General features: G+C 35.5%; 1 protein-coding gene across 1 annotated transcript; it reads left to right on the top strand.

Annotated features, from left to right (window-relative positions):
* Positions 1–11: 11 nt before the first annotated feature.
* ddx49 (DEAD (Asp-Glu-Ala-Asp) box polypeptide 49) lies at positions 12–11,748 on the top strand. The gene is made up of 13 exons (XM_067388549.1): positions 12–262; positions 1,622–1,745; positions 1,865–1,950; positions 2,131–2,252; positions 2,355–2,542; positions 5,750–5,890; positions 6,737–6,812; positions 6,897–6,973; positions 7,088–7,185; positions 10,864–10,938; positions 11,091–11,179; positions 11,258–11,329; positions 11,482–11,748. Exons 1-13 carry the CDS (start codon positions 148–150, stop codon positions 11,626–11,628), a joined length of 1,410 nt encoding a protein of 469 aa, XP_067244650.1. The 5' UTR covers positions 12–147; the 3' UTR covers positions 11,629–11,748.
* Positions 11,749–11,778: the final 30 nt, after the last annotated feature.

Raw genomic sequence — 11,778 nt, forward strand, 5'->3', positions numbered from 1 at the left:
CACATGACGTCTAATTCACGCGGCCATCACAGATTCGCACGAGGAAGCCTGTTATCAACTTTTAAAGGGTATTTAAAGGCGCTCAAAGCAACATTAATAGAGTAGTTTATGTTTTGGACATTTCGTTTTTAAATAACCCAGTGGAAAATGGCCACTTTTGAGTCTCTCGGACTGCACGAGTGGTTGATTCAGCAGTGTAAGCAGATGGGCATCAGCCGACCGACCCCTGTACAGGAGAAATGCATTCCTGCCATATTGGAGGGTAAATATATATTTTTGATTTACATAATAACTGTAAAACGGATAAAAAATGACTAGATCGGGTTCATTAATAAGCTTTACATTTAACGTTATCGTATTAATACTCATGCACATGTATTAATGGATGGCAGAACTAAATAACTTTGCCTTTTCTAAACAACAACAAAACCTTGATAAAAAAAAAAATGTTTATTTTTGGTTTAATATTGTCTTAATATTTTTACTAGCAAGTAATTGTGGAGGAAATAAGTGATATTTTTGCTTTTGACAATAGCTACATGATGATTAGACTTTATAATAAAAATAATAAAACGCACTACGCATGACTGTTATTGTATTGTATGCCTTTATGTTTCTATTATTACATATTACATTTATACATTTTTTTTTTTTTAAATCAATGAGGTATTTGGCTGTTGTTGACTTTTGTGACCAGAATGACATGTATTGTGATCATGTTTATGGTCAATCTCATTAATGAATTATATATGAATATTATATGTGTCTGATGTGTATGAATATTATATGTGCTGGTTTTCAACAGCTGTTAAATATATGTTCTGATTATGGGATCAAATATGATGTGCAATATAATACAAAAAATGAGTGCTGTCATGATGTGTAGAACAAAAGGAGATATGGATCTTAATTTTCCAGATTTTTATCTGGCAGGGCAAGTACTAAATATATGCAATAAAATAAAATATTTGGGACATATCATTAATGATGAAATGTTTGATGATGAGGATATGTACAGGCAGCGCCGTATGTTATATGCCTAAGCTAATGTGTTGGTAAGAAAATTGTATGTGTTCAGATCAGATTAAGATAAACCTTTTTAGAACATTTTGTACCTCTCTTTATACTGCTCCTTTATGGGTCAAGTTTTAAAAAGTAAGCTTCAGACTGCTTACAATGATTGTATGAGTGAGAATTCTCTTGAAAAAACCAAGGTGGAGCAGTGCAAGTAATCTGTTTTGTATTTTTAAAAATTTGTGTGTATGTTGTATGTCTCTTTTTCTAATGGACCTTGAGTCTGGAAATAAAAGTTGAATGAATGAATGAATGATATATCAGCTGCATCTGCATCGGGATTTACGTTCATGCTTTTATGGACCACTACACATTAAAAAAAAAAAAAAATGCTTGCATGTATCGGAGACAGTCTGCCCTTTCATTTGTAGATGACAACTGCAGAATGCTTTTAACTCTTTTTAAACCCTGTAAACTCAAAACTAATGGGATTTTTTTTTTTTTGCCTGTCATCGGGAGTCATATTGAACAAAACCAAGTTTTGATTATTATTATTATTATTATTATTATTATTACTTGCTTAATCTGATTTCTGTCTTTCACATAGGTCGGGATTGCATGGGCTGTGCAAAAACTGGAAGTGGAAAAACGGCAGCATTTGTTCTCCCAGTGCTGCAGAAGTTATCTGAGGACCCTTATGGTGTTTTCTGCTTGGTGTTAACACCCACCAGGTTTAATTTTTACATTATGATTTTTATAGCCAGCACATTCAAATCTTTATATACAAATACTGTAGATATTTCAAACAAATGACATAACTTTGGATGCATTTTGTCTGTTTTCTGTCCAGAGAGCTTGCTTACCAGATTGCAGAACAGTTCAGAGCATTAGGGAAGCCCCTAGGCTTAAAGGACTGCATCATTGTGGGAGGAATGGGTAAGATAATATTCAGAGCTCTACCTGGTCATCCTTTAGGGATCATTTATTTACAGAGCAAAAACTGTGAAAAATGTTTATAAAAAACTGTAACACACTGCATGATCGGTAATACCCAGAAAAAGTATAATAAGGACACATTAAGGGACATACTTCATTTTTTTATTTATCTTCCATTAGACATGGTCACTCAGGGTTTGGAGTTGTCGAAAAAGCCACATGTTGTTGTTGCTACTCCGGGACGACTTGCTGATCACATCCGAAGCTCTGACACAATTAACCTGAACAGAATCCAATTTCTAGTAAGATTCTGATATATGTATTTTCTAATGATTGTTTTATCTACCTGAATTTTAAAAGCTAGTTTGTTTTAAAGCAGTTTTCATGGAATTGTTTTTCGGCAGATCCTGGATGAAGCTGACCGTCTTTTAGAGCAGGGCTGCACAGATTTCACTAAAGATCTAGAGGTCATTCTCAGTGTTGTGCCCGCAAAACGCCAGACGCTGCTGTTCAGTGCCACACTGACGGACACGCTGCAGCAGCTGCAGAGCATCGCCATGAACAGGCCTTTCTTTTGGGAGCACAAATCGGAGTAAGTCATGCTCAAAAGTGTGTCAGGAGAATGTTTAGATATGTAAAGGAGAGAATAGGTGTGTTCGACTTGAAGCAGTGCCACGCAGACTGATTGGTGTATGACGTCAAAGTACTGCGAGAGTGTTTTGAGAGCAGACGGCTCCGTATGCTTTCAAATTGATCTTGCAGTACTTCGCAGCGCCAGTTCAAGTCGAACACACATTAATATTGCTGCCTAGAACAAATGTTTTGTGCTGGTAATTCAGCTTTGCATTTTTGAGTGAAACCTGCTGGTGGACACTAACAAAGTGTTTTGACTTTATTACTGTACTTTTATTTTGGGAAACTTTTAATTTTACTTCTACATTCCAAAGAAAAATATTGTACTTTTTTACCCCACTACATTTTATAAAAACAAGCTGTTATTTTGAAAAATATCATCACCCGCTCCAAGACGTGATAGCGGTGTTCGATTCGTGAACGAGCTGAATCTTCTCAACTAGCCTGCTAAATCGGTTTGCATATACCACTGATCCATCCGTTCATGAATTGGACCAATCCAATTGCATCTGTTCTCGAGTCAACAACGCACTGATTCAAATGATATGGTCAGAGCAAGTCTCAAGGTAACATTTAATTGAATTCACAAGTCTGACTCACAACAAGCCAAGAACGGGAGATCCTCGGAGTGTGTGTGACTGATGGTGCGGAAAGTAAGTTAACAATGCTGAATTTTAGGATTTACAAATGAAAATCATTTATAGATCATGACTCTCAGTTGCTTCTGAACTAAATCTGCTGTAAAAGGGTGAGCTGTATTATATATATATATATAAGTCCATTATATGAACTCTTGAATGTGGACATGTCCACATTTGTGTATTACTGTCTGAACAGGGTAGATTTTAGGTAAAAACTAAAATAATGCAAATGAACGCCAATGCATCTTCCCTGCTGCCGCAGCACTTTCAAATGATATAAAACTAGTACATTACCAGTATTACTAGTATACTTTATGTTAACACATTTGTGATGTGTGTTGACAAATATAAACATACAATATAAAAACAGACATTTACACACATTTATTTTTTCCTAATTTTTAAATAATATATGGTATATTTTTGATATTTGCTTAATAAAACACTTACGCAAACGCACAACATCTGAGGTGCAGGTCAAAGATAACAAATCTATATGAAGGAGATATAACTGCACACTCACTTGCAAATACATAGTACTTTATACCCCCTACCCTCAGTTTATAAAACTGTAAAATAAATATTCATCTATCATTACTTTTTTATTTTAATGCTAAAGTACTTTTAAAAGTCAAGTTCCTTTGGACCTTTACTCCAGTAAAATGGAAAAGGAGTTTTTAATATGTTTACTGAAGTAGTATTTTTAAAGGGTTTTGTACTTCTAGTCAAGTACTTGATTTTTTTATTTTTTTTTACTTCATTGACCAACTAGATCGCTTCCTATTGCACACTTCAAGTACTTTAGTTGACAGACATCCTGCTCCTATGTTTGCTGTGCTGCAAAGATATTGCAGTCACGTCACTGTCCAATCCGTAAAAAAAATTGCACAAATATCCATGCTATTATGGCTGTATATCAGCATGGCTGTGATTCTGCTGTGGGCAATCACAGCATGCTGATATACAGCCATAATACATGGCTACAAATGTATTATATTGTGTTTATTCAACAGTTCGACAGCACAAGTGTGTAAATAAATAACACAACAAGTGTCTTTAAAAAACCTCTTTTGTGAGGAACTACTTCTTTATGCCACAAATTCAAATCTCAACTTGACAGTTTAACAGTTGAGCCCAAGCCTCCATTAGTAATTCTAAAATGTCACTTTAGAACTAGTAATGAAGGACCGTTGAGTCGCTTCATTGAAACTCATTGTAATATGAAGAGTATTATAATTGTCCTCTGAGGAAAGTGATATCTTTGTCTTTTTCCTTTTAACATTTAAGACATTCCCATGGCAGCGCTATTCAATGCATTTGTTAGTTGCGTCTCGTAAGATGTACAATGTCCTTGTTTTCTTGTTTCAGTCCATTTCAATTTAAAAGTCTTTGCGGCTGACTGACTCACTCATAAAGACATTTCTTTGCCGCTATCCCAAGGCTATTAATGTAACTTTCATAAGAAGTAAAATAGTAAATAAACGCAAGTAAACAGCTCAGTCAAATGAAAAAAGGAAGAAAAAAAAAAAGCAGCACTCTAGTTAGTACAAGATTTAATTTCAATGTAAATATAAAGTTATGAAACTTAATATAGCCCCTAAGCCAAATCTATTGGCTCTGGAACAAAAAATATATTAATAAGACCAAAGATTGCCCGCTTGATATACCCAAAATGAATTATACCTCATGTTTAAACATTTTCTACATTAGAGCCAGTGGCAAATTCCCGAAGCACTGGCCGAGATAAAGCTGTTCTCTGTGGGTACATGCGCGGTTGCTGATGTCCTAGAGCTCGCATCTCCGAAGGCATCTAAACAAATTTTCAAATAGGCGCTATGTTTACATATAAATCGCATATCTGAGATCTATATTCTATACTATATTCTCGCCTAAAAAAAACAAAAAACTGTTTTGTTACAAAATAACAGTAGTATCTGTAAAAACATGGTGGATTTGCTCATCCGCCATGACACTCGCTGTGAGAATGCTGACAGCAGAATGATTCAAACGGTGAAACAGTTCTCGTGGCGATATTGGTAGAATATCGCATGGCTGGAAAGGCATCTCAGCCAATCAGATTCAAGAACCAGAGAGAACTGTTGTTATACATATTCAATTCAATTCAATTCATATGCAGTATATGAATTGATTTAAATTGAATTGAATTGAATTGAACTGAATATAATATAATATAAAAATAAATAAATAACTTGTTACCGTCATGTTTGTATGTGGGTGTGTGTGTGTGTGTGTATAATATAATATAATATAATTGCTAAAGTTACTTGGGATGTTAAAATGTCTTCAAAACAAAGAGTGAGACTTCATTTGTGGCCAGGTTATGCTCTTATGTAGGCAGTTACATCATCATTTGGTTCTGAAGTCCGTGGGAATGTGGGCTGATTCAGAGACATTCATAGACACACACCAACACTATTTTGGTGGAAAACGGTTATTCTAGACATTTAAAACTGTTCTGACAAAGGCCTAATATTATTTTTATTTGACATGGCTCTCTCTCTCAGGGTGCGGACGGTAGAAGAACTGGATCAGAGATTCATCCTCACTCCTGAGAAAGTCAAAGATGCTTACTTGGTCCATCTTATCCAAAAGTTCCAGGATGAACATGATGATTGGTCTATCATAATATTCACTAACACATGCAAGTAAGTTTTCAGTTCCTGAAAAAAATATTACAGGGTTTATCAGTGGTGCTTGTTCAGTAATTTAACTTAATATTCGGCAATATTACTAATTTGACTGCACTGAAACTATTGGATGAGAGATCAACTTAGTTGGATAATGACATCACGGTTTTCTGCAGAGCTTCTTTGTAGCTGAATTGAACTTATTTCATAATTGATTTTACAGTTATTGAACAGAAACAAATCAATACTGAACTGATTTCAACTGATTAGTGTCTGTTTCCTATTCTTTTTTTAGAGCTGCTTTACAGCGCAATTGAATTCTATTTGCATCATTGAATGATTATTTTCCTGCTATCACTGTAAAGCAGCTTTGAAACAATCTGTATTGTATATAGCGTCATATAAATAAAGGTGACCTGAATTAAGACAAATTCCTACTGTAAGTATTCAACTTACAGTCATAACCAGACTGCATTTTTAGTGGGCATGAACGATGCTTCAAAATGGGCATCTTGTTGAGGAGCTTTTCTAAGCAATTGTACTTAACGTTTTACCTGGTGGACAAATCCCGTAGACTTGCCTTATGGAGGAAACTGAGTCATGTCTAGGGTGCTCTTTTTAATTGGGCTACTAATAAACCACACGAACACCCAAATAACCTCCTAGAAAAATTCTAGCAATTGCCCAGATTGCCCTAGTATTATGTTAGCAAGTTTGCACAGGCAAGCACCCCTCACATTTTCAAAAGCAAATGTTAAAATCTATTTATTTAATAATAATGATAATAATAATAATGATTATAATAAGAAGAATGATTTGATGATGATGATATTGTTTTGTGATATTGTGGTGTAAATGTTCCAGGAACTGCCAGATACTCACAATGATGCTGCGTGAATTCAATTTCCCAACCATCTCTCTGCACTCAATGATGAAGCAGGTAAGTCACACGTTATGTAGTTAAAATTGATTTTCACTCAGTGCCTAATGTCTACTAATGGTTTTTATTTTATTCCCCTTTCAGAGACAGCGTTTTGCCAACCTTGCAAAGTTCAAGTCCAACGTCTTTAAAATTCTCATAGCCACAGATGTTGCCTCCAGGTACAGAGCAAACATTTCTCGGCACACCTCACCAATGCTCGTAAGCTCTTTGGCATTTTCTAATTTATTCAGCTTTCTTGTGTTTTTATGTGTTTCTTCTGTTCTTATCTGAAGGGGTTTAGATATTCCTACAGTGCAAGTTGTTATTAATCACAACACACCAGGTTTACCAAAAATCTACATCCACAGAGTGGGACGAACTGCTCGAGCTGGTGAGTTTAGAGCTCTGTTAACACAATTGAATGTCAATTCAGTTAAAGTTTTGCCATCTTGTAAATTAGCCACTGTTATTTTTCTCTGGTTTAACCAATAAGGGTTAAATATTAACCTAGTACCCCTAATTAATGTTAGGGCTAATATTCAAACTCTATACTGTGTTTCTGTAAAATATATTAAACCTATAAAACATTAAAGACTAAAATCATTTTAAATATCATACCAGCATTAAAATATACAATATAATTAAACATTTTCTATAAAAGAATCATATAGAAGCACTGTTGCCAACTGCTTTCAATTGAAAGTAGCTTAAACTGCTATCATTAGATGACATCATAATGGCAAATTCATTGATCTATATAAATATGAATATAGATCAGTGGGCGAAATAAGAATCTAGATAAGGTTTATCCAAGAAGTTGCTAGATTTGTCCCTAAACTTTTGAAAAAAGTCTCAAAAGGGGAGGTGAAGTCACTAAATCTAGTCACAAAATCCCTAAATTGGCAACACTGTACAGAAGTAGCAAAAATTACCTTAAAATCAAACCTGAAATACAGGGGTTAGACAATGAAACTGAAACACTGGCCAATATAGTATTGGAGGTTTTGCGCTTATTTATGCACTGCCTGGTGGCCAATCTTCACAGATTTTACGTTCCATCAGTAAAAGCAGAGTGTGTAGGTTGAAAATATTGCAATCCACACAAAATAATGGGAGACATATCAGAGAGGACAAATTGTTGGCTGGTTCATCTGTGACCAGGACAGCAAGTCTTTGTGGTGTATCGAGAGCTTTTGTATCCAGGGTACTGTTGGCATACCACTAGGGCTGCACGATATATCGCACGATACGAAAAACAACATTGAACTTGAACGCGATTATCACTTAAACACGATTCTTAGTGCAATTATGAAATTGCAAAGGCTGCGATTGTGTTTTTTTTTTTTTTTTTTTTTTATGCGCAGCTTGTCAATGAAGTATTGCTCCAAATGCTAATCCATCTGAAAGCACTGAGTTTGAGTCGCTTATAATGTACATTTGAAAAAGCAACACGTGTCAAACTTTTTTTCAGACACTTGATGTGATATGATGTGCATTATCTTCTTCTGCTTCAGGGCATATTTTAAGTTTCTGTGCAAGAGCGCCCTCTGGCTTTCAGATGGAGAAGCATTTACTACTGATCAGAGCCGTACAGCTCTGACAAGCCACGCATTAAATTATCACAGCCTTTGCCATATCGTGTGTGATTTTTATCACGATAAATCGTGCAGCCCTACATACCACAATGTAGGACAAACCATATCCAACAGGAGTAACTGTCGATGCAAGAGGAAGCTGTCTGAAAGGGATATCTAGATACTAACCTGGGCTGTATCCACCAAAAAATCATAAAAACACAGCTGCCCAACTCACTGCAGAATTAAATGCGCACCTCGACAATCTTGTCTCTACCAAAACTGTTAGTTGGGAGCTCCAGAGTCAATATTTCCCAAATCCCAAAGGTCCCAACAGTGCAAATCTTGGGCTGTGGACAGTGTGAAACGTATTGTTCTCTAATGAGTCCACCTTCACTGTGGGAGTTACGGTGTCAAGAAGAGGCTTAACACCTGGACTGTTACATGCCCAGAGTGAAGCACGGCGGTGGATCACAGATACTTTGGGCTGCAACATCTTGGCATTCCCTTCTGTGCTTAAGGGCGCATCACTGCCAAGGACTACCAAACCATTCTGGAGGACTATGTGCACTTAATGGTTCAAACATTGTAGGTTTTAACCAATTTGGGGGCGTTTGGAGGAGCATGTCAGAAAACTTTTTCCTCCACCAGCATCATGTAGTGACCTGGCAACTGTTCTGGAAGAGGAATGACTCAAAATCCCTCTAGCCACTGTGAAGGACTTATGAAGGTATCTGTCATTCCCAAAATGGATTGATGCTGTATTGGTTGCAAAAGTAGGCCTTGCACCATATTAATAAATTATTGTGATCTAAAACCAGGTGTTTCGGTTTCATTGTCTAACCCCTGTATATTAATGTATTACCATGAACTTCCAAACCAAGTTATTAACATGGCATGACAAAAAGCGACAATTTTATATATGCATAATAACAGCAGAGATTTTACAAACACGCACTCAGATCTTGTATTAGTGTTAGCCATAATACCTAGTGACAGATGAATTTGTTCAATTTGTTTAATTGGACGCTTGACTTTTGACGTCAGCAGCAAAACATTTGGAAAGTGTTTTATACTCAAATTTAAAAAGCTGGTATGTTTTTCTAGTGTTCTAACTGTGCTTGAATATATAGTAAGTTGGATTTCATTATTTGCTTTAAAGGGTTCGTTCACCCAAAAATGAAAATAATGTCATTTATTACTCACCCTCATACCGTTCCACACCCGTAAGACCTTTGTTTATCTTCAAAACACAAATTAAGATATTTTTGATGAAATCTGATTGCTCAGTGAGGCCTGCATTGAGAGCAAAACCATTCAAACTCTCACGATCCATTAATGTACTAAAAACATATTTAAATCGGTTCATGTGAGTACAGTGGTTCAATATTAATATTATAAAGCGACGAGAATACTTTTTGTGCACAAAATAAAGACTTAGTGATGGGCCGATTTCAAAACACTGTGTCAGAGCTTTACGAATCGAATCAGTGAATCAGAGCGCCAAAGTCACATGATTTCAGCAGTTTAGCCATTTGATAGGAGATCCGAATTACTGATTCAAAACAAAAGATTCATGACGCTCAGAACCTTCATGAAGCAGCGTTTTGAAATCGGGCCATATAGATGTTAAGTTTTTTTTTTTTTTTTTTTTTTTTCGGCACATAAAAAGTATTCTTGTCCCTTTTATAATATTAAGGTAGAACCACTGTACTCACATGAACTGATTTAAATATGTCTTTAGTAGCTTAATGGACCTTGAGAGTTTGAATGGCTTTGCTCTCAATGCAGGCCTCACTGAGCCATCAGATTTAATCAACAATATCTTAATTTGTGTTCTGAAGATGAACGAAGGTCTTATGGGTGTGGAATGACATGAGGGTGAGTAATAAATTACATTATTTTCATTTTTGGGTGAACTAACGCTTTAAGACAACCCCCACTGTCAGAAAGATCTGTGGCCCGTTTCTGGGTTGTGAGTGTGACCCACCAGTTGAAAAACCACTGTGCTAAAAAGATATAATCTCTGACGTGCCATAACATCTGGGTAACACATTCACTAATAACTGTGACTTTTGCCTCAAACTCCTTTATTCGCTGTTTATTAATAGTTAGTAAGGTAGTTGTTGTAGTGGTTAAGTTCATTTCATATTGGGTAGGATTAAGGGATGTAGAATAAAGGCTTGCAGATTAAGACACTAATATTTGCTTTATAAGTACTGATAAACAGCCAATATGCAAGCTAATAAGCATCTAGTTAAAAGTGAGAATTGTTCCCCATAATCTGATATGATCGCTGTACACTTGTTTAAATTTAGGTCTGCATAGTTATTAAAATGTCTGTGATTGGATAAAATGCTGAACCATTGCAAAAACCACTTTGTAAACAGCATATTTTAATACAGCAGGAGTAGTTTGTAATTGGATTGCTGTAACACAAATCCAAATTCAGGACTGGACCATCTGTTTTATAATATCCTCTTCCTGTTGTCCAGGCCGAAATGGTGTGTCAATCACTCTAGTCACACAGTATGACATCCACCTCATCAATGCTATCGAGGAGCAGATCCGTAAGTTCACAACTAAAACTGCCTTTCTCATTTCAGAGAGCACTTTACTCTTGAATCAAAATGGTCTAGTGGGATATATGCATTGTAAATGGACTTTATATTAAATTACATGTTGTTAGAGTATGTTTATGATCACTGTTTTGTGTGTTTAGAGGTGAAACTGAAGGAGTTTCCTCTTGAAGAGAAAGAGGTGTTAAAGATCCTCACCCAAGTCAACGTAACAAGACGACAGTGTGAAATTGTGAGAGAAGACTTTTTCAATATACATTTATATATAAAACACGCAATCAAAATCTTACAATTGCTAATTACATTATAGAGACTAGAGTCCACTGATTTTGATGAGAAAAAGAAGATAAACAAAAGGAAGCAGATGATTCTGGAGGGAAAAGTGAGTAGTTTATTCTAAATGCATGAAAAAGTAGCTTTTATGTCTAGATTTGATGACATAAAGTACTTGTGATTGTGTTTTATTTATTTATTTTTTTTTCCCCTCACTTTTTTCAGATATTAACTATGCTTTATTTTTTTCATTTTTTACAGGATCCAGATTTGGAAGAGAAAAGGAGAAATGAACTTGACAAAATCAGCAAAAACAAGAATAAACTGAAAGGAAAAAATCCAGAAAGCCTCCAGAACAAAAAGGAAAAGAAAAAACGGAAGGCAAAAACTACAGCAGTAGATGCGTAAAGTGTTCTTGATATTGTACATTTACGTATGTGTATATAGCATAAACCAATGTATAAAATATCTGATTAATGTTTCAAAATAAACAGCATTTTCTGAACTATGTTGAGTTTGTTCCTAAATAAATACATAGTGTGTTGTAAAAGATACAGA

The sequence above is a fragment of the Chanodichthys erythropterus genome, chromosome 6 (assembly GCF_024489055.1).
Source record: "Chanodichthys erythropterus isolate Z2021 chromosome 6, ASM2448905v1, whole genome shotgun sequence".
Classification (NCBI taxonomy): Eukaryota; Metazoa; Chordata; class Actinopteri; order Cypriniformes; family Xenocyprididae; genus Chanodichthys; species Chanodichthys erythropterus.

Bases quoted from the DNA above. Each gene is read 5' to 3' on its own strand.
- ddx49 (XM_067388549.1), top strand. From the start codon at position 148: ATGGCCACTTTTGAGTCTCTCGGACTGCACGAGTGGTTGATTCAGCAG. The intron at 6,813-6,896 runs GTAAGTCACACG...TTCCCCTTTCAG, and splicing joins TGCACTCAATGATGAAGCAG to AGACAGCGTTTTGCCAACCT. The intron at 10,939-11,090 runs GTAAGTTCACAA...TTGTGTGTTTAG, and splicing joins TGCTATCGAGGAGCAGATCC to AGGTGAAACTGAAGGAGTTT.